The 18314-nt window shown below is 39.7% G+C and overlaps 1 protein-coding gene across 2 annotated transcripts in view; it reads left to right on the top strand.

Annotated features, from left to right (window-relative positions):
- Positions 1-18314, top strand: part of CNGB3 (cyclic nucleotide gated channel subunit beta 3) — a 165125-nt gene that overhangs the window by 110859 nt on the left and 35952 nt on the right. For both annotated transcript variants that reach the window (XM_033202770.1, XM_033202771.1), the window contains 3 exons: positions 987-1128; positions 5150-5309; positions 8161-8258. In XM_033202770.1, the coding sequence (XP_033058661.1) occupies positions 987-1128; positions 5150-5309; positions 8161-8258 (400 nt within the window). The remainder of the gene's footprint in view (positions 1-986; positions 1129-5149; positions 5310-8160; positions 8259-18314) is intronic.

The raw sequence follows: 18314 nt of genomic DNA, 5'->3' as shown, positions 1-18314 counted from the left end.
CATATTCAATAATATAATAATATGTGGGTGAAAAATAGAAGAGATATTCATCTCTTCTGTTTTCCATTCATAAAAACAATTGGATCTAAACTATAGAAGGTTCTCCCATCTGCATAAATACATTTGATCTCTAAAATGTTCCCACAAATCAATAGCGTGGTAGTTTAAAAACAGCCTCAAATTTTTTGCTGCTTCTCTCATTGAGAGGTGGATTCAAATGTCTCTTCCCTTGAACCTGGTTTGGCCTTAGTGACTTGCCTGACAAATATAATGTGGCAACTATAAGACTATATAGGGCTTCTGAGTTATAGGAAACCTGGCAGCTACCACTTGGGCTGCCGTTGCTCTGGGGGAAACTGGCTCTCATGTAAAAATCCGTCTACCTTCAGACGTCCATGCTGTGAGGAAGCCCAAGCTAGTCACATTGAGAGGCTGAATGATAAAAGATACCCAGTCACCCCCAACTGTTCCAGTCTTCCCAGCTCAGGCTCAGACATGTGAGGTAAGGAGCTACCTTGGGCATTCCAAAAGGACATAATGTGGAAAGGAACAGAGGAACCTGGCCAACTGTCAGAATCAAAATTTCAGATATTTGACCTCAATTGAATCTTTCCAGATATCTCCAGCCATTCAAGTCATACCAGCTGAGGGCCCAGTCATCATGGAATGTAAATGAGTCATCTCTGTTGGGCTTTGCACAAAATTCTGACCCATAAAACTGTAAGCCTAATAAAAATGGTGGTTATTTAAACCACCAAATTTTGGTAACAGCTAGTAAACACCCTCCTTGGGATTGTTTCATCATTTCACAGTGTTTATTAAGAAGTTTAGATTAGCACACATGGCGTTTGCCAGTGCTGTCTATAGAAAGAAAATCTTGATTAGTAGGAAATTTGTTATAATTTAATAGTACTATATTCTCCCAAGAATAGTGGTCTTTCAGTGATACAGAAAAAAAGCAAAATGTGTATCTTCTGTTTTCACAGGTATCTGAGATGTTATTATTGGGCAGTTCGAACTTTAATTACCATTGGTGGCCTTCCAGAACCACAAACTTTATTTGAAATTGTTTTTCAACTCTTGAATTTTTTTTCTGGGGTTTTTGTGTTCAGCAGTTTAATTGGTCAGGTAAGTTGAGTATGAATCACTGAATACACAGTGCTGTCATTTTTGAAAGACTAAGAAGTCTTTATAAACTTTATGGAGGAAAAATTAAAATCTGTCTGGTTCTTCTTTTTTTTTGAACTAACTTTCTTCTATTTTAATGAGTTGAAGGAGGATGTGATTAAATCAACAGTGCTTTTCCGTTTTTAAGCCATTAAATCTATCAAAAGACTGTCAGCAAAGAGCATTAGTTTGAACTCTCAGAGAAAGTTGTTTCTAAGTTAACTTTTTACTTGGACCCCAATGAAAACCATTAAAATCTCTTTTATTTACTTAAATTTCAACTATTTTTATAAAATCACTGGGTTATAATCGACTTCAGAGGTTATTTAAACCAGAGGCTACAAAATACCATATAAAATAATTAATAAGTTATTCTTTCACAAATGTTTACTATAGCATCTCCTTGTACTTATTCTCAAAAAAGTCAGTCTAGTAAGAAATTAAATACATAAATTATATTGAAGATAGTTGGCACTGACAAAGGCTAGAGCCCACATTTTTTTTTTCTTTTTCTTTTCTTTTTTTTTTGGAGACAGGGTCTTGCTCTGCACCCAAGCTGGGGAGTAGTGGCACAAACATGGCTCACTACAGCCTCAGCCTCCTGGGCTCAAGGGGTCTACCCACCCGAGCCTCCCAAGTAGCTGCAACTACAGTTGCACCCCACTACACCCAGCTAATTTTTTTGTAGGACAGGTGGATAGTGGCCTGAATGTAAGAGCCCATGTAAGAATCTGATGCAGAAGGCAGTTGGGATATGAGTTCCAGATTAGTTAGTTTACATATGGAAGACACACTCTCAGGAGATTTGGCCACCATCTCTAGTAATTACCTAACCCTGGGAGAAACAAGCAAGGCCTCGGTCAGCAAGTTCCCTGATATTAACATATCAAAACATAGAAAATAAAACAGGTTAATACAGATACACAGGGATATGGCAGCTCCAGCCTTAACATGTTAATGGAATACAGAGAGGGGTAGTAAAGGAAACTCTATGTAGAAAATATTTAGGTTTAGGAAGATGAACACTAAGAGCTAAAAATTGTAAGTATAAAATATCATTATCTTCATGGCTGGGGAGATTATATTAACAATGTTTAAAACAGGAAGCTGGTTTGAGAGATTCTAAATTCAAATCCATTTGAATATAAATCGCAAAAAACACATTATTTTTAAATTTCTCATAAAATCAATGTTAAGGTGTCATATCACAGTCAATGTTTTCTCTGTTTTACAGATGAGAAAACTACAGTTTAAAGAGATTAAGTGGCCGGGCGCGGTGGCTCAAGCCTGTAATCCCAGCACTTTGGGAGGCCGAGATGGGCGGATCACGAGGTCAGGAGATCGAGACCATCCTGGCTAACACGGTGAAACCCCGTCTCTACTACAAAATACAGAAAACTAGCCCGGCGAGGTGGCGGGCGCCTGTAGTCCCAGCTACTTGGGAAGCTGAGGCAGGAGAATGGCGTAAACCCGGGAGGCGGAGCTTGCAGTGAGCTGAGATCCGGCCACTGCACTCCAGCCCGAGCAACAGAGCAAGACTCAGTCTCAAAAAAAAAAAAGAGAGATTAAGTGGCATCCCTGATTCATACATGTAGTTCATACGGTCATATGGTAGAACTATATATAACAACACTGATAAAAACAGTAAAATTTAACATGTATTGAGCACTTACTGTGTGCAAGGCGATTTTCACATCAAGACTAAAATACTATTTCTAGCACCAGTTCAATTATCTTGCCACTCAAAGTGTAATCTTTGGACAAGCAGCAGCAGCAGCACTTGAGAAATTCAGAGTTCAGGCCCCACCTGAGACTAATGAGTCAGAACTTGCATTTTAACAAAATCGTCAAGTGATTCATATACACACGAATGTTTGAGAAGCGCTGTTTTATACACCACACCACATCTGCTTTTAAATTGGATTTGAGGTTCCAATAGGAACGAGAAGGAATACCAAGTCACTAAAAATATGGTAGTAGAGCACAAGAGAAAGATTGAGGCTAGAGATACAGATGTGTGCCTCGAACTCTCATGGTAAATAAAAGATGCTAAGCAAGGGAACAGATAGAAATAAAAGTTTAAAAGCCTGGGACAAAAAAACAAAAACAAAACCCTCCACTCACTCAAAATTCCCACATAGAGACTATACCCTGGAGCTAATCGTCACTTTTTTTTCTTTAAGAGAGAGGGTCTGGCTCTGTTGCTCAGGCTAAGGTGTAGTGGCTTAATCATAGCTCACTGTAGCCTCAAAATCCTGGGCTCAAGCAATCCTCTCACCTCAGCCTCCCAGGTATCTGGCACTACAGGTGCATGGCATCACGCCTGGCTAATTCTTTTCTTCATTTATTTTTTGTAGAAACAGAGTCTCACTATGTTGCCCAGGCTGGTCTTGATCTCCTGGCCTCAAGTGATTCTCCCACCTCATCTCTCAAAATGCTGACATTACAGACATGAGCCACTGCACCCAGCTAATCATCACATTTTAACTACAATATTCTATTTTCTGACACAACTCACAAAAACGGACATTTTTCTTCCTCTCATCCTCTCACATACTTCCCTAGCCTGGAATCCATCATAGAATATACATCCTCCTCAACTCCTACAACAACAAAACCCAACATTGCTGAAGGATATCACACAACCCATTCAAATTACTGTCACTACAAATTCTTGGAGCCTCAACAGCAATCAATAATGCTTTTAACAGTCCTTGCTTCCCAACTTAACACTCTATTAAATCTCCAAGCCCTCTCCTAACATACCAAGTCCCCCAGCCTTAGGTGACTAGGTAACGTAAGTTATCAGTCAAGAACAGCATGGAAAAGTGAGATCTAGGAATTGAGATTGTTGAGGGATATTTGGAAGAGCCCCTGAGGAGTAAGAGACTGAAAAAGATACATACAGTTGGACTAGCTGCATAGCTCCTCAACAGATAGTTTTAATTTGTAGAAGTTTATTGACTCTAAAAATGGAAACTGAGGAGGGCATCACAATTAAAAAGAATCATTTGAGCTAGACTTCAAAGAATGAGTCGTTTTTCCATAAGCAGAAAAAGCTCAACAGCTACTAAAATGAACGAGCAAAGTCTTAGGAGTGTGAAAGTGAGGCCCTGGTTTTCCTCCCTATTATAAACCCACAGTCAAAGCATATTTACAGCCACTCACCTCCCTCTATGTGAGAGGAAGAGTCGAGCTATATATCTTTTTTGTGCTGAGACCTTAAAGATCAGCTTTTAACCTAGAGTGGGTTTTTATGGGTGAGTTATAAACATCCAAGAACTAAAACCTGACAGTTTCTTAAGAATTGTCACAGCAGTAGATGATGCTACAGTAATTTCAGCACATTTCAACTTCTGCTGAATACTATGCCTTAAGCATGATGAGATTTGATTTTATCTGTCTAAACAACACAAAGGGAAGTACAGAGGTTGCAATTTCATGATGAATTGAGTCTATATAGCCAGCCACACTGGATAATCTATGGAGGATGCATTCAAAGTAAGACTCACCAAAATGGACTAGCCATTCTGCCAGACAATTGCTCAACTTTTATTGCACATTCCTTGCATAAGCACAGCTATATAATTTTTTCAATGTACACTAACATTTCTGCAGTGAAATACAAGTTTACAGAGAAGATTATATGCAGTCCTATGCATTACACGGCTGAATTCTCACTTGGTTTGTTCTACAGGTCTTATTGTTGTCCTTATTGGATCAGAGAGAGAATATAATTTGCCCAATATTTTATGGAAGTGGGTGATATTAGGACCCAATATCAGTGTATTTAAAGTCAAGTAATCCACTGCTGAAAAGTTAAGTCTGGGCAAGAATAAATAAAAATGAATGAATGAATGAATGAATAAAATCAAGTAATCAGGGCATTAGAAGGGAGTATATCATGTGGAAAACATGTAATCTGACTTTTATGCACTAATTTCCTCTGCTGGGTGTGGAGTAACCATATTTGTGGTTTTAGATGAGAGATGTGATTGGGGCAGCTACAGCCAATCAGAACTACTTCCGCGCCTGCATGGATGATACCATTGCCTACATGAACAATTACTCCATTCCTAAACTTGTGCAAAAGCGAGTGCGGACTTGGTATGAATATACATGGGACTCTCAGCGAATGCTGGGTAAGCATGGCAGATTACTGATTAAATTCCTGTTAACCTTGTCATATGATGAAAATTCTATAAGGTAGCAGAGACTAACTGGATTTGAACAAAAGGTTGAAAAACAACTAAATGATCCTTAAAGCATTCGTTTAATACTACAGGGTTTTGTTTTGGTTTTTTTGTTTTGTTTTGTTTTTCCTTAAATATAAAACCATATCTTACTGGTTTTGGAAACCTTGGAAGAGAAAAGGCTAAATTTTAATCAGCATCTTCTGGATGCTGGGTATTACACACATTGTCTCATATAGTCACAAATACAAAAAAGGAAGTGGGAAAATTAGGCATTGTCTATCCCTTTTAAGGGAAGAAAATGGAGGCTCCTAACTGAGAAATTTAGCCAAAGACACAGAGCCAGCACATGGTCTAATTAGAACTCAGACCTGCATCTCTTCTCTTCCAAACTCTTGCTCTTACTGCAATATCACTCTCTTACCCAGAACACAGTGCAAGTGGGGGTTAACAATGCCAACCCTCACTCCACAGTCAGAAATCCACATATAACTTTTGAGGTCAGGTGTGGTGGCTCACTCCTATAATCTCAGCGTTTTGGGAGGCCAAGGCAGGGAGATCACTTGAGATCAGGAGTTCAAGACCAGACTGGCATGGCAAAACTCTGTCTCTACTAAGAATACAAAAATCAGCAGAGTGTGGTGATGCACCACTACCCTCCAGCCTAGGCAACAGAGCCAGACTCTGCCTCAAAATAAAAGAAAGAAATCCACATATAACTTTTGACTCCCCCAAAACTGAACTACTAATAGCCTACTGTTAACTAGAAGACTTACTGATAATGTACACAGTCGATTAACACACATTTTGTATGTTATCTGTATTATATACTATATTCCTACAATAAACTAGAGAAAACAAAATGTTATTAAGAAAATTATAAGGAAAAGAACTCTACTTACTAGTCATTTAGTGGCAGTAGATCATCATAAAGGTCTTCATCCTCCTCATCTTCACTGTTGAGTAGGCTGAGGAGAAGGAGAAAAAGGAGTTGACTTTGCTCTCAGGTGTAGCAGAGGTGGAAGAAAACCCTTGTATTAGTGGACCTGTGTAGTTCAAACACGTGTTGTTCAAGGGTCATCTGTACTAATGGAAAGCAGCAACCTTTCAGGCCATTCCCATCCCGCCTCAGGGCACACAGTTGCTTCCACCAGATGCTAAATAATTAATGGTGTCTACCACTACACCACTATACTACTGCAGCTAAAAATAATAGTTACTGAGGGATATAAAATAAGTTTAGGATAATGCACTGCTAGTTGACAATAATGAAACTCAACTTTTAGTTTGTTCTCACCATATGAAAATAGGAATTAGTGCCACTAAGAAGCCAAAAATGCTCCAGAGTGCAAATTACAATGAAATTCTCAAATCACAAAGGCTCCTAAGAGTAGACAGAAACCGCTGGTTATTATGGTAGGATCTTTTCTTCACCTTTCTAACACTCTTAGGAGACTCCAGCCTCGTGTTTAGAATCTCTTCCTGAATGACCAAAACAACATGCCTCTCTCCAGAACATCTGCAGCTACTTGAGGGCATCTGAAGTGGGCAGAAAGAGCAACAAAAGGAGTGGTGCCAGGCTTCTTCCCTCACACCCCTTAGCAAGGGTAGATAATGACTCAACTCCTTGGCTTAGGAGGTAACTAGAGGCAGCCCTCGGAAACAATAAACTGTGTTTATATGTGAAGGATTTTTATGTTTAGAATCTATATTTGAATCAAAATAAGGATGTACTATAACAATTCTTCTCTTTTCTAAGTAATATAAGAAAACATCAAAAAATAATCAACTCTCAGAAACTCTCGGCATTCTAAATGTAAAGAATAGGGAATTTTCTGGAGGGGAACAAAAAGACCCTGGGCCTACTGGAGGGTGGAGGGTGGGTGGAGGGAAAGGATCAGGAAAAACAATGAATAGGTACTAAGCTTAATACCTGGGTGACGAAATAATCTGTACAACAAATCTCCATGACACGAGTTTAACTATATAACAAACTTGCACATGAACCCCTGAACTTCAAATACAAGATTTTAAAAAAAGGGAAAAAAAAGAATAGGCAATTTTGTTTATGGAATATTTTATCAGCCTGAAAGCCCATCATTTAATTCACATGTAGAAAAATCTGTAATATATTCACATTCTTCATCGATAATAAGCAAGTAAATAACAATAATTTGAATTTACTCTCTTAGCACATTTTTTCTTTAGATTTCATCCCAGCTGAGCCACCTATTAATTATGCACAATGGAGCAAGTCACTTACAGCTTCTCGGGGCTTCAGTTCTTTTGTTTTTCTTCTTTCTGCAAAGTAGGAATGAGAACACTTACCCTTGGGGTTGTCACAAGGGTCAAATAAGATAATGGGTGTGACAGAGCTCTGTAAGCTCTCCAATGCCACATGATGCTTATTATTATTTGCCATCCCTTGAATGCTAAGGCTGGAATCAATAGAATCAGAAAACAAGAACTAGATCCTTTGCCCATGCTAGCTTGTTCACTAGCCTTTGTGCTATGATGATTATGTTTCATATGTAAAGTTTCAGCAAGCATAATGTTCAGGAATTATTCACTACGTCATCCAGACTTAAAAATACTTCTTTTCTTGCATAAGCATAATAGTGTTATTGTAATAGGTATGGAGATCCAATAGAAGTAATGAAAATATAGAATCTGATGCATGTAATTATGTATAAAAAGTGTTTGCATTTTGTTTCATTTTTAAAATTTTTCTACTTGTACCTTGGCAACTTATTTCATTAATTATTCTGCATCGGGGTTTGATGCGTTTATCTTTACAAAGATGAGTCCGATTTGCTTAAGACCCTGCCAACTACAGTCCAGTTAGCCCTCGCCATTGATGTGAACTTCAGCATCATCAGCAAAGTCGACTTGTTCAAGGCAAGTGCTTTTACAATTAATAGAAAGACACTGTATCTATTTTTCTGTGGAATCTAAGCTCTTGATTTATACAGCATTTATGGGTTTTTTTGCCTTATGTTTTAACAAAGTCAAAATAACCTAGAGAATGTATGTGGAATTAAAGAGTCAAATAAATTACAGGTCTCTCTTCAGCAGACGGCTTATTCTTTAAAAGCCTCTTTCTCTTCTAATTGGTGTCAAAAAAGAAGAGCTCTTCAGACTCTTCTTGCATTAATTTAAATATAATTTAAATTCTATGGCTCTATGTCTTTGCTAGTACATGTATCACCTCCCATCTATACATGTGCCTTGGCAATGCACAACAAATCAGGCTCCAGATTAGCTCTGGAATGGCCTGAAATCGGAGAATCATACCTAATCATGTCTTCTATTACAAATACTTTGGATTTAGACTCTTAAAATGGCCAAATTTTAATTTAGAAGCTTTCAGGAAATTTTTCTCACCTAATATTTCCTTCTGGGTATAGCATTCACCAACTTATCCATTCAATTAATTCATTCAAAAAGTATTTATGAAGTTCCCACCATGTTTCAGGCACCACTTTAGCCCCTGGGAATATAACAGTTGAAAACAAATACTTACTCAAGTAGAGCTTAAATTCCAGAAGAAGGGAATGAAAAATAAATATATAACATGTGTGGAGGTGATAACGCCTTGAACGAAGTTAAGCAGGTTTTATAGGTTGTTCTCGCATTGCTGTTAAAAAAAAATACCTGAGACTGGGTAATTTATAAAGAAAAGATGTTTATTTGGTCATGGTTCTGCGGGCTGTACAGGAAGCATGGTGGCATCTGCCTCTGGGGAGGCTTCACAGAGCTTTTACTCATGGCAAAAGGCAAAGCAGGGGCAGGCATCTTATACAGCAGGAGCAGGACCAAGGCAGGCGGAGTCAGTGTCACACACTGAAACAACCAGATATTATAAGAACTCACTCACTATCATGAGGACAGTATCAAAGCGGATGGTGCTAAACCATTCATAGGAAATCTGCCCTGTGATTTAATCACCTCCCACCAGGCTCCACGTCCAACATTGGGGATTGCAATTCGACAAAAGATTTGGTGGAGACACAGATCCCAGCCATGTCACAGGTAAAGGATGATGAGCGTGGCACTGGCCAGGAAAGGCCTCTCTGATTAAATGCATTTGAGCACCCAAGCAGAGGACTGCAAGAAGCAAGGGAGTGAGCTATGCAGATATTGGAAGAGGACAGAAAGGAATGAGGACAGGAGGGAATATTATAGGAGGTGAATGACATGATGCCCTGAGCTGGAAACACACTGCAAGGAAGCCAGAGTGGCTGGAGCAAAGGCAGTGGTGGAAGCAAGAGCAGTCAGGGAAGAATGGAAAAAAAAAAGGGAGGCTGAGGCAGGTGGCAGTTAATGGAGGGCCTTGGAGGATCTATAGACTTTATTTATTTATTTATTTATTTAGAGAAAGATCCTTGCTCTGTTGTCCAGGCTGGAGTACAGTGACACAATCCCAGCCCACTGCAACCTCTGCCTCCCGAGTTCAAATGATTCTCCTGCTTCAGCCTCCCAAGTAGCTGGGATTACAGGCATGACCACCACACCCAACTAATTTTTCTACTTTTAGTAGAGATGGGGTTTCACAATGTTGGCCAGGCTGGTCTTGAACTTCTGACTTCAAGTGATCTGCCCCCACTCAGCCTCCCAAAGTGCTGGAATTACAGGCATAAGCCACTGTGCCCAGCCATCTATAGCCTTTAAATTGTACTCTGAGTTGCAAAGACACTGAGGCTCTTGAGCGGAAAATGACCTATTCAAGACCAGTTTGAACACGATCTTTCCTGCTGTGTGGAGAAAAGGCCTTAGGAAGCAAATGTGGAAGGCAGGGAGGCCAAATGGAAGTTATAACCATCTGTGGAAGAGATGATGGTGACCAGACCCAGGGTTATTGAAGCAGAGTTTTTGAGAAGTGGCCAAATATTGGGTGTATTCAAACCCAAAAATCCCATAGTTTTTCCTGTTTGATTACATGAAGAGGGTAAGAAACAGAAAAGGACCAAAAATGATTCCAAGGATTTAGATCTGAGGAACAAGAAGAACAAAGATATCATTTGCAAAATAGGAAACTTTAAAGTAAGTGTAGGTTGGATGGGCTGGAAATCAACTCTTTGTTTTTGGATGTTTCTATGGTTTGGATAACGGCATCCTCTCCAAAAATCATGTGGAAACTCAATCCCTAATGCAACAACATGAAGACGTGTGGCCTTTTGGGAAGTGATTGAGTCTTGAGGGTTCGACCCTCATGAATGGGTTTAGCACCATTATAAAAAGTCTCAAGGGGAAGGAAGAACTCTCTTGCCCTCCTGGTCTTCCACTATGTAAGGACATAGTGTTCCTCCCATCTGGAGGATGCAGCAACAAGGCATCCTCTTGGAAAAAAGAGCAGCGCTCACCAGAGACCACACCTGCTTATGCCTTAATCTTGGACTTCTTGGTCTTCAGAACTGTGAGAAATACATTTCTGTCATTTATAAATTACCCAGTCTGTGGTGTACTTTTAATATCAGCACAAAAACAGATGTGTTTGTTGGATGAGGTGACTGTTAGATTCCAGTTGAAAATGTCATGTAGGCAGTTTGGTTTATAAATCTGAGTTCGGGGGAGAGGCCCAAGCTGGAGCAATACATTTGGACCTGTCAGCATATTGGTGTATTTCAAGCCAAGGGACTCAATGTGATCACTTAAGATGTAAGTATGGACAGAAGAAAAAACATAATCCAAACAGAAGGATATGTCTTAAAATTATATAATCAATAATATTAGAAACAAGATGAAGAAGCAGAAGCTGTAGAGTAGAATGGTTAGGCATAGTCACCCCCAGCATAAGGTTAACCCACGACTTTGTAAGTTATTAGAGTTAGGTCAGTATTCTAGGACTCTTTTCTTAGCTATGTCCTGTGCTAGATTTCCATCAATATTTTGATGATCATATAAAAGATGTGATTTTCAAATTGGCAGATAACACAAAGGAAGAAGGAATAGAATAAAATATATTAATTACAAAATTTAAAATTACTAAATACTTTGAAACAACAAGCAAAGCAAACAAGATTAACATCAACAAGCATAAAAGTAAAATTCTAAACTTAGGTCCAAAAGGAAAATATTACAGGCCAGCTACCATGGCTTATGCCAGTAATCCCAGGACTTTGGGAGGTAGAGGCAGGATGATAGCTCGAGCCCAAGAGCTCAAGATCAGCCTGGGCAACATAGCAAGACCCCATTTCTAAAAAAGAAAAAAACTTAGCTGAGCATGTTGGTACACACCTTTTGTCCCAGCTACTTGGGAGGCTGAGGCAGGAAGATTGCTTAAGCCCAGGAGTTTGAGGCCACAGTAGGCCAGGATTGCACCACTATACCCAGCCTGGGTGACAGAGCAAGACTCTGACTCAAATATATATATATGTGTGTGTGTGTGTATGTATGTCGGTGTGTGTGTATGTGTGTGTGTGTGTATGTGTAGAGAGAACGAGAGATCTATATATAACAAATGCAAAAGTGTAATAGTTTATAACACTTCTTTTTAGATAGAAGTTTTACTTGATCTCCAACTCCACATGAGTCAGTAGAACCATATGTGGGATTCCCGTACATTTTCACGTAATATCGGTTTCTTAATCATTTAAACTACATTTGGATTAGCATATCAAATTGCAAATAACCAGTTTTAAGAAGGTTCCAGCTAAGGGGTTAAGAGGAGGGGTTGAGTTGTGGACCAAAGATAGTAAAAGGGTAATCTTATAAAATTATTCTGTAATGGTGGATGTCAGATTAATGAATGCTTCTGGTGGTGAATGGAGATGAGGAGATTGATTAGGAAGAAGCATGAGGGAACTTTGTATGGTGATGGAAATGTTTTTTGTCTTGCTAGGGAAGTTACATAAGTGTATACATTTATCAAAATTGATCCAACTGTCCCTTAAGATCTGTACATTTCATTTTACGTAAATTATTACTCCATTTTCAAAAAAAAAAAGAAGAACGACCCCAAAAGAAAATGAGTAGATGCTGAGGATGTTTAGTTGTGAGAAAAATAAATAAATTCAAGGACAGCGGAAGTTTCATATACTAAAGTCTGTTATATGAACAAGGAATGAGACTTACTCTACATTGTTCTGCAAAATAACACTCAACTGTAAACTCCATTTCTAAGTTGCAAACACCTCTACTGCATATTGATGTATTTGTATATACACACACGTATACCACGGAACACCAGTCAGCCATAAAAAGGAACAAAATAATGGCATTTGCAGCAACTTGGATGGAGTTGGAGGCCATTATTCCTTTTTTTATTGTTTTTTGTTTTTTAAACAATGTCTCGCTCTGTCACCCAGGCTGTAGTGCAGTGGCACAATCTTGGCTCACTGCAACCTCCGCCTCCCAGGTTCAAGTCATTCTCCTGCCTCAGCCTCTTGAGTAGCTGGGACTACAGGTGTGTGCCACCACGCCCAGCTAATTTTTGTATTTTTAGTAGAGATAGGATTTCACCATGTTGGCCAGGATGGTCTTAATCTCTTGACCTCATGATCTGCCCATCTCAGCCTCCCAAAGTGCTAGGATTACAGGTATGAGCCACCATGCCTGGAAGGAGACCATTATTCTAAGTGAAGTAACTCAGGAATAGAAAATCAAATATTGTATATACTTATTTATAAGTGGGAGCTAACCTATGAGGATGCAGGGGCATAAGAATAATATAATGGATTTTGGAGACTCAAGGGTAACTGTGGGAAGGGGGGTGAAGGATAAAAGGCTACACAATGGGTATAGTGTACACTGCTTGGGTGATTGGTGCACCAAAATCTCAGAAATCACCACTAAAGAACTTATCTATGTAATCAAAAACCACCTGTTCCCCCCAAAACTATTGAAATTAAATAAAAAATTTTAAAAAGAAAATAGCAGAGTGCCTCATACACAAGAGTAGATATTATAAAAGTTTGTATGTTTTATTTTTAAAATCACATATACATATTTATGTGTGTACTAGGCACAATGAAAATATATGTCTTATTATAGGTATGGTCAGAAATGTATGAAAGCCACTAAGCTAAATTATCTTAACAGTGTTTTAAAATATTATAAAACTCTTTATACCTGAATGACGAACTTAATTGAGAATAAGTGACAGTAAGTAAGTCTTTCCTAAAGGAAAACAAATGCTTTAAATTAGACACCAATGACTTTTATGGGATTATCTCCTGTTTGGGAAGATAACAGTTTTTTGCCTCATAGTTTTTTTCTTTCTATATGTACTTTTTGGTACTCCACCAAATCAGCAACATCTGATTGAGAAAAAAGGTTAAATCTTCACATCTTGCTAATGTTGTATACAACTTAGATTCATTCTTTCCTGACATTTCTGTTAAAGATACAGTTCTTTCCAGAAAGAACCCATTTACATTTATATTTCTGTTACATGAAAAGGTTTTTTTTTTTTGTAAAGCCAAGTGAAGTAGAAAATACGTAGGTATGGAATCTTTCTAAATTTATTTTCATAGAGATAGTCTTAGCAGTTTACACAAATTTATTTTCTTACCAAGGAAATAGGATGAATAGTGATCCTCCACCCTACATCTCATAATTTATACCTGACTGATCCTTTCACTGCTTCTGAACCAGTCTCCTATCTTCACTGAAAGCCACTACGCACCCAGGGAGCTGAGTGCACAAAGGAGGGAATGACCCAGGTGTGGGACGTGTAGGAGCCTGTGGAGTGAGAAACTAGAAGCACCTGGGCGAAAGCTCCTAGGCATGGAAAATACTAACCTGTTCACCGAAGTTAAAATGAGGCTAGGAGGATGGGTCCTAATTCAATTTTGTGTCCTTGTAAGAAGAGGAAATTTGGACACATAGACACCACAGGTGCAAGTGCACAGAGGAAAAACCATGTAAGGACACAGTGAGAAGGTGGCCAATCTGCAAGCCAAGCAGAGAGGCCACAGAAGAAACCAGACCTGCTGATGCCTTGATCTTAAGCGTTTAGCCTCCAGAACTGTGAGAAAATAATTTGTGTTGTTTAAAGCACACACCCTGTATAACTGTGTTATGGCAGCCCTAACAAACGAATACACTTCCAATGAAAGCTTTGTTACATCCCATTTTACAGAGAGCAAACAACTTACCTGACTGAGGTCATTGAGCTCTAAGCATTGGGACAGTCTGAGCACGGCTTTCTTTACACCACTCTATCATTCTTACCTTCAGTTCTCTACCAACCCTATCTGGATAACTGATAAGGTGGGGAGGAACTGGAAAAGTTTCACTAGAGTCCAAAGTCAAGCTGCTCCAGTGCACTAGCTCATGGCTGTTATCCCAGCACTTTGGGAGGTCAAGGCAAGAGGATTGCCTGAGCCCAGGAGTTCAAGACCAGCCTGGCAACATAGTGAGAACTCATCTTTACAAATAATAGAAAATTTAGGCCGGGCGCGGTGGCTCAAGCCTGTAATCCCAGCACTTTGGGAGGCCGAAACAGGCAGATCACGAGGTCAGGAGATCAAGACCAGCCTGGCTAACACGGTGAAACCCCGTCTCTACTAAAAAAATACAAAAAACTAGCCGGACGAGGTGGCGGGCGCCTGTGGTCCCAGCTACTCGGGAGGCTGAGGCAGGAGAATGGCGTAAACCCGGGAGGCGGAGCTTGCAGTGAGCTGAGATCCGGCCACTGCACTCCAGCCTGGGCGACAGAGCGAGACTCCGTCTCAAAAAAAAAAAAAAAAAAAAAAAGAAAATTTAGCCAGGTGCCTGTAGTCCCTACTACTCAGGAGGCCAAGGCAAGAGGATCACCTGAGCCCAGGAGGTTGAGGCTGCAGTAAGCCATGATTGTGCCGCTATACTCCAGCCTGGGCAACAGAGCAAGACCCTGTCTCAAAAAAAAAAAAAAAAAAGATCAAGACCAAGGCAATCCTTTGGCAATATTCACAGACTAAGACTTGGCACATCAGATATCTACAGTCACACACACTTTTCTACTTTCCTGCTAAGAAAAGCCTCTGAATCTCATGCAGGATTTTTCTCCTCTTAATCAAAGCAGGTGGAATTAGAGTCACAGATTTTCACTAAAACTTTGCTTCAATAAATTGTGGTTAATTAGTAAGATTTGCTGCTTCAACATGGGTGATCGGAGATTTGAAATAGCTTAGAGATGAATAGTCAAATTATATATATTTTTTAATTTTTCACAAAAATGGTTCCTCTTCCTTGCAGATTTCACGTTATTCCAGGCCCAAGCACAAGTATTAAGCTAATAAGGAGTGATTCATTTCTATGAGATTGGGCAATTTCCCCTCATTTCTGATGATTTATTATTTCGATCTCGATTTTTAAATATATTTTATCAAATTAAATGCTAGGAAAATCACATTTTGCCTCTACCACTGTGTTACCAGAAATGGGAGAAACTTTAATGTAAGTTCTGTTGCGCCACCTAGTGGCTGGCATTAGAATCGCATACTTTAGAAACAGCCCGCAGTCAGTAGGAAAGCGGGGACCCAGAGATACCAAAATTGGAATGTAGGTACCTTCAGTCTGACAAGGAAGGCACAATGTGTCTATTTGCTGCGCTGGTAATTATGCAGAACCCATCCCAACAGGACACCTCACTGGGATCTTTGACTCATTGTTTGCGATTATGCGACAAAGAGAACCTGCAAAGGCTGTGACTTCTAAGGAAGAAAGGATGAGAAGGAAGTGTTTTGTGTGTGAGTGACAGACTGAGCCAGGAATAGAACCGGAATGGCAGCATGCTTTCCCTAACACTCACATGCAGATCCTGAGCAGTGGCATCCTACTTATCTGATATGTCATCACATATATACTCCACAGGGCCTGAAATCAGAACGTGAGAGTGAGACTACAGTGAGATTTGTTTCTTTTCTGCCAACTTTATTTTTATCCCAATGGTATCAGCAATAAAGTATTGTTGCGAGATTTTTAAAAAATGTTTTGAATAGTGAGTTTATAATCTAAATGAACTCCATTCAACTATACATCCTCAGCAGTTGCTCTGTCTAAAGCACTGAGCCAGACATGGAGGGCTACTGCCCAGCTACTGCAGCCATGTTGTTTCTGCCCTCTGGAGCCCTTCGATAGGGAGGGAAGACATTAAATAAATGAGATAATATACTTGGCTGTAAGGGACTCAAAATATATGAGGCACTTATATCAGGACCTGGCACATAGTAAATTCCATAGTTATTATTGAATGGAGAAATAATACTGATGCAACCATGTGGGAGTTTCTACACAGGTAAAATCAGATTCTTCCTGTGGCCCTGCCTGATCATAGAAAAATGGACTAGATCAGGCGTGCCCACCCCAGGGTCACAGACAAGTGCCAATTGGTGGCCTGTTGGGAACCAGGCAGCAAAGAAGGAGGTGAGTGGTGGGTGAGTGAGAGCAGCTTCATCTGTATTTACAACCACTGCTCATTGCTGGCATTACCACCCAAGCTCTGCCTCCTGTCAGATCAGCAGTGGCGGTAGATTCTCATAGGAGGGGAACCCTATTGTGAACTATGTATGCGAGGGATCTAGGTTGCATATGCCTTATGAGAATCTTATGCCTGATGATTTGTCACTGTCTCCCATCACCCCCAGATGGGACTGTCTAGTTGCAAGTAAACAAGCTCAGGGCTCCCACTGATTCTACATTATGGTGAGTTATATAATTATTTTGTTACATATTACAAAGTAATAATAATAGAAAGAAAATGCACAATAAATATAATGTGCTTGAATCATCCTGAAACCATCCCCCCAACTGCCCATCAGTGAAAAAAATTGTCTTCCACAAAACTGGTCCCTGGCGCCAAAAAGACTGGGGACTGCTGGATTAGATTCATCTTCAGGATTCTGTCTAACTCATGACTACCCACTTTGACCCAAACTCCTAGAAAATTAGAACTATTGCCAATTTTCAGGGAAAGTTTGACAGAGATGATTTTTACTAGTGTTGCAAATATTGACTGTAAGTTTAGGTCTAAGAAATATTAATAAATTATGACATCACAGCACTTTGCAAATTTTTTATCACATTTGACTTTGCTGGTCCCAGCAGCTACCAATCAGTATCATGCCTCACATAGTCAATAGCATGAAGAACTGAATTCAGAATTCCCTGCCCTAGTCATATCACCTATAACTTACTTGTTTAATGAGAAAAGGGTTTAAGATAGAACAAAGCATGTCCCTTTGTAATAAACAAGCTGAGATGGAAAAAGCCCTGAAGACCATTACTTATACTTGAGAGTGACTTAAATTCACAGTGAGTTATAAAATAGTGATGACATCTTAAGTTCTGTTTCAAAGAAAGCAGAAATGAGCCTAGAAATTGAGAAATTCTATAGGACTAAGAGAGTACACATTCCAAGGAAAAATTTTACCAACCTTACAATTGTATTCAGAGTTTGCCATTATTAAAAGTGGAATTTCAGCCGGGCGCGGTGGCTCAAGCCTGTAATCCCAGCACTTTGGGAGGCCGAGACGGGCGGATCACGAGGTCAGGAGTTCGAGACCCTCCTGGCTAACACAGTGAAACCCCGTCTCTACTAAAAAACACAAAAAGCTAGCCGGGCGAGGTGGCGGGCGCCTGTAGTCCCAGCTACTCGGAAGGCTGAGGCAGGAGAATGGCGTAAACCCGGGAGGCGGAGCTTGCAGTGAGCTGAGATCCGGCCACTGCACTCCAGCCCGGGCGACAGAGCGAGACTCCGTCTCAAAAAAAAAAAAAAAAAAAAAAAAAAAGTGGAATTTCCTGGGTACGAGAAACACCATCTAACCTATGGCTCTGTTGTGAATCAAAGTAACATTTCTCCCAACTCCATTCAAATCTCCAATATCCTCATTCAAATCTGTAACACAGCTACGCAGCACTGAATTTCTCATTGTCCAAAATGGAATAATTTCTAACAGCTTCATTCTATATGTCAGCCCATTTTTATTTAGCATCCAACATGCCCTAAACCCTGGTGAGACACTGAGAATA

The sequence above is a fragment of the Trachypithecus francoisi genome, unplaced genomic scaffold (assembly GCF_009764315.1).
Source record: "Trachypithecus francoisi isolate TF-2019V2 unplaced genomic scaffold, Tfra_2.0 Lachesis_group7, whole genome shotgun sequence".
NCBI lineage: Eukaryota > Metazoa > Chordata > Mammalia > Primates > Cercopithecidae > Trachypithecus > Trachypithecus francoisi.
This window is presented reverse-complemented; position numbering and strand designations above follow the sequence as displayed.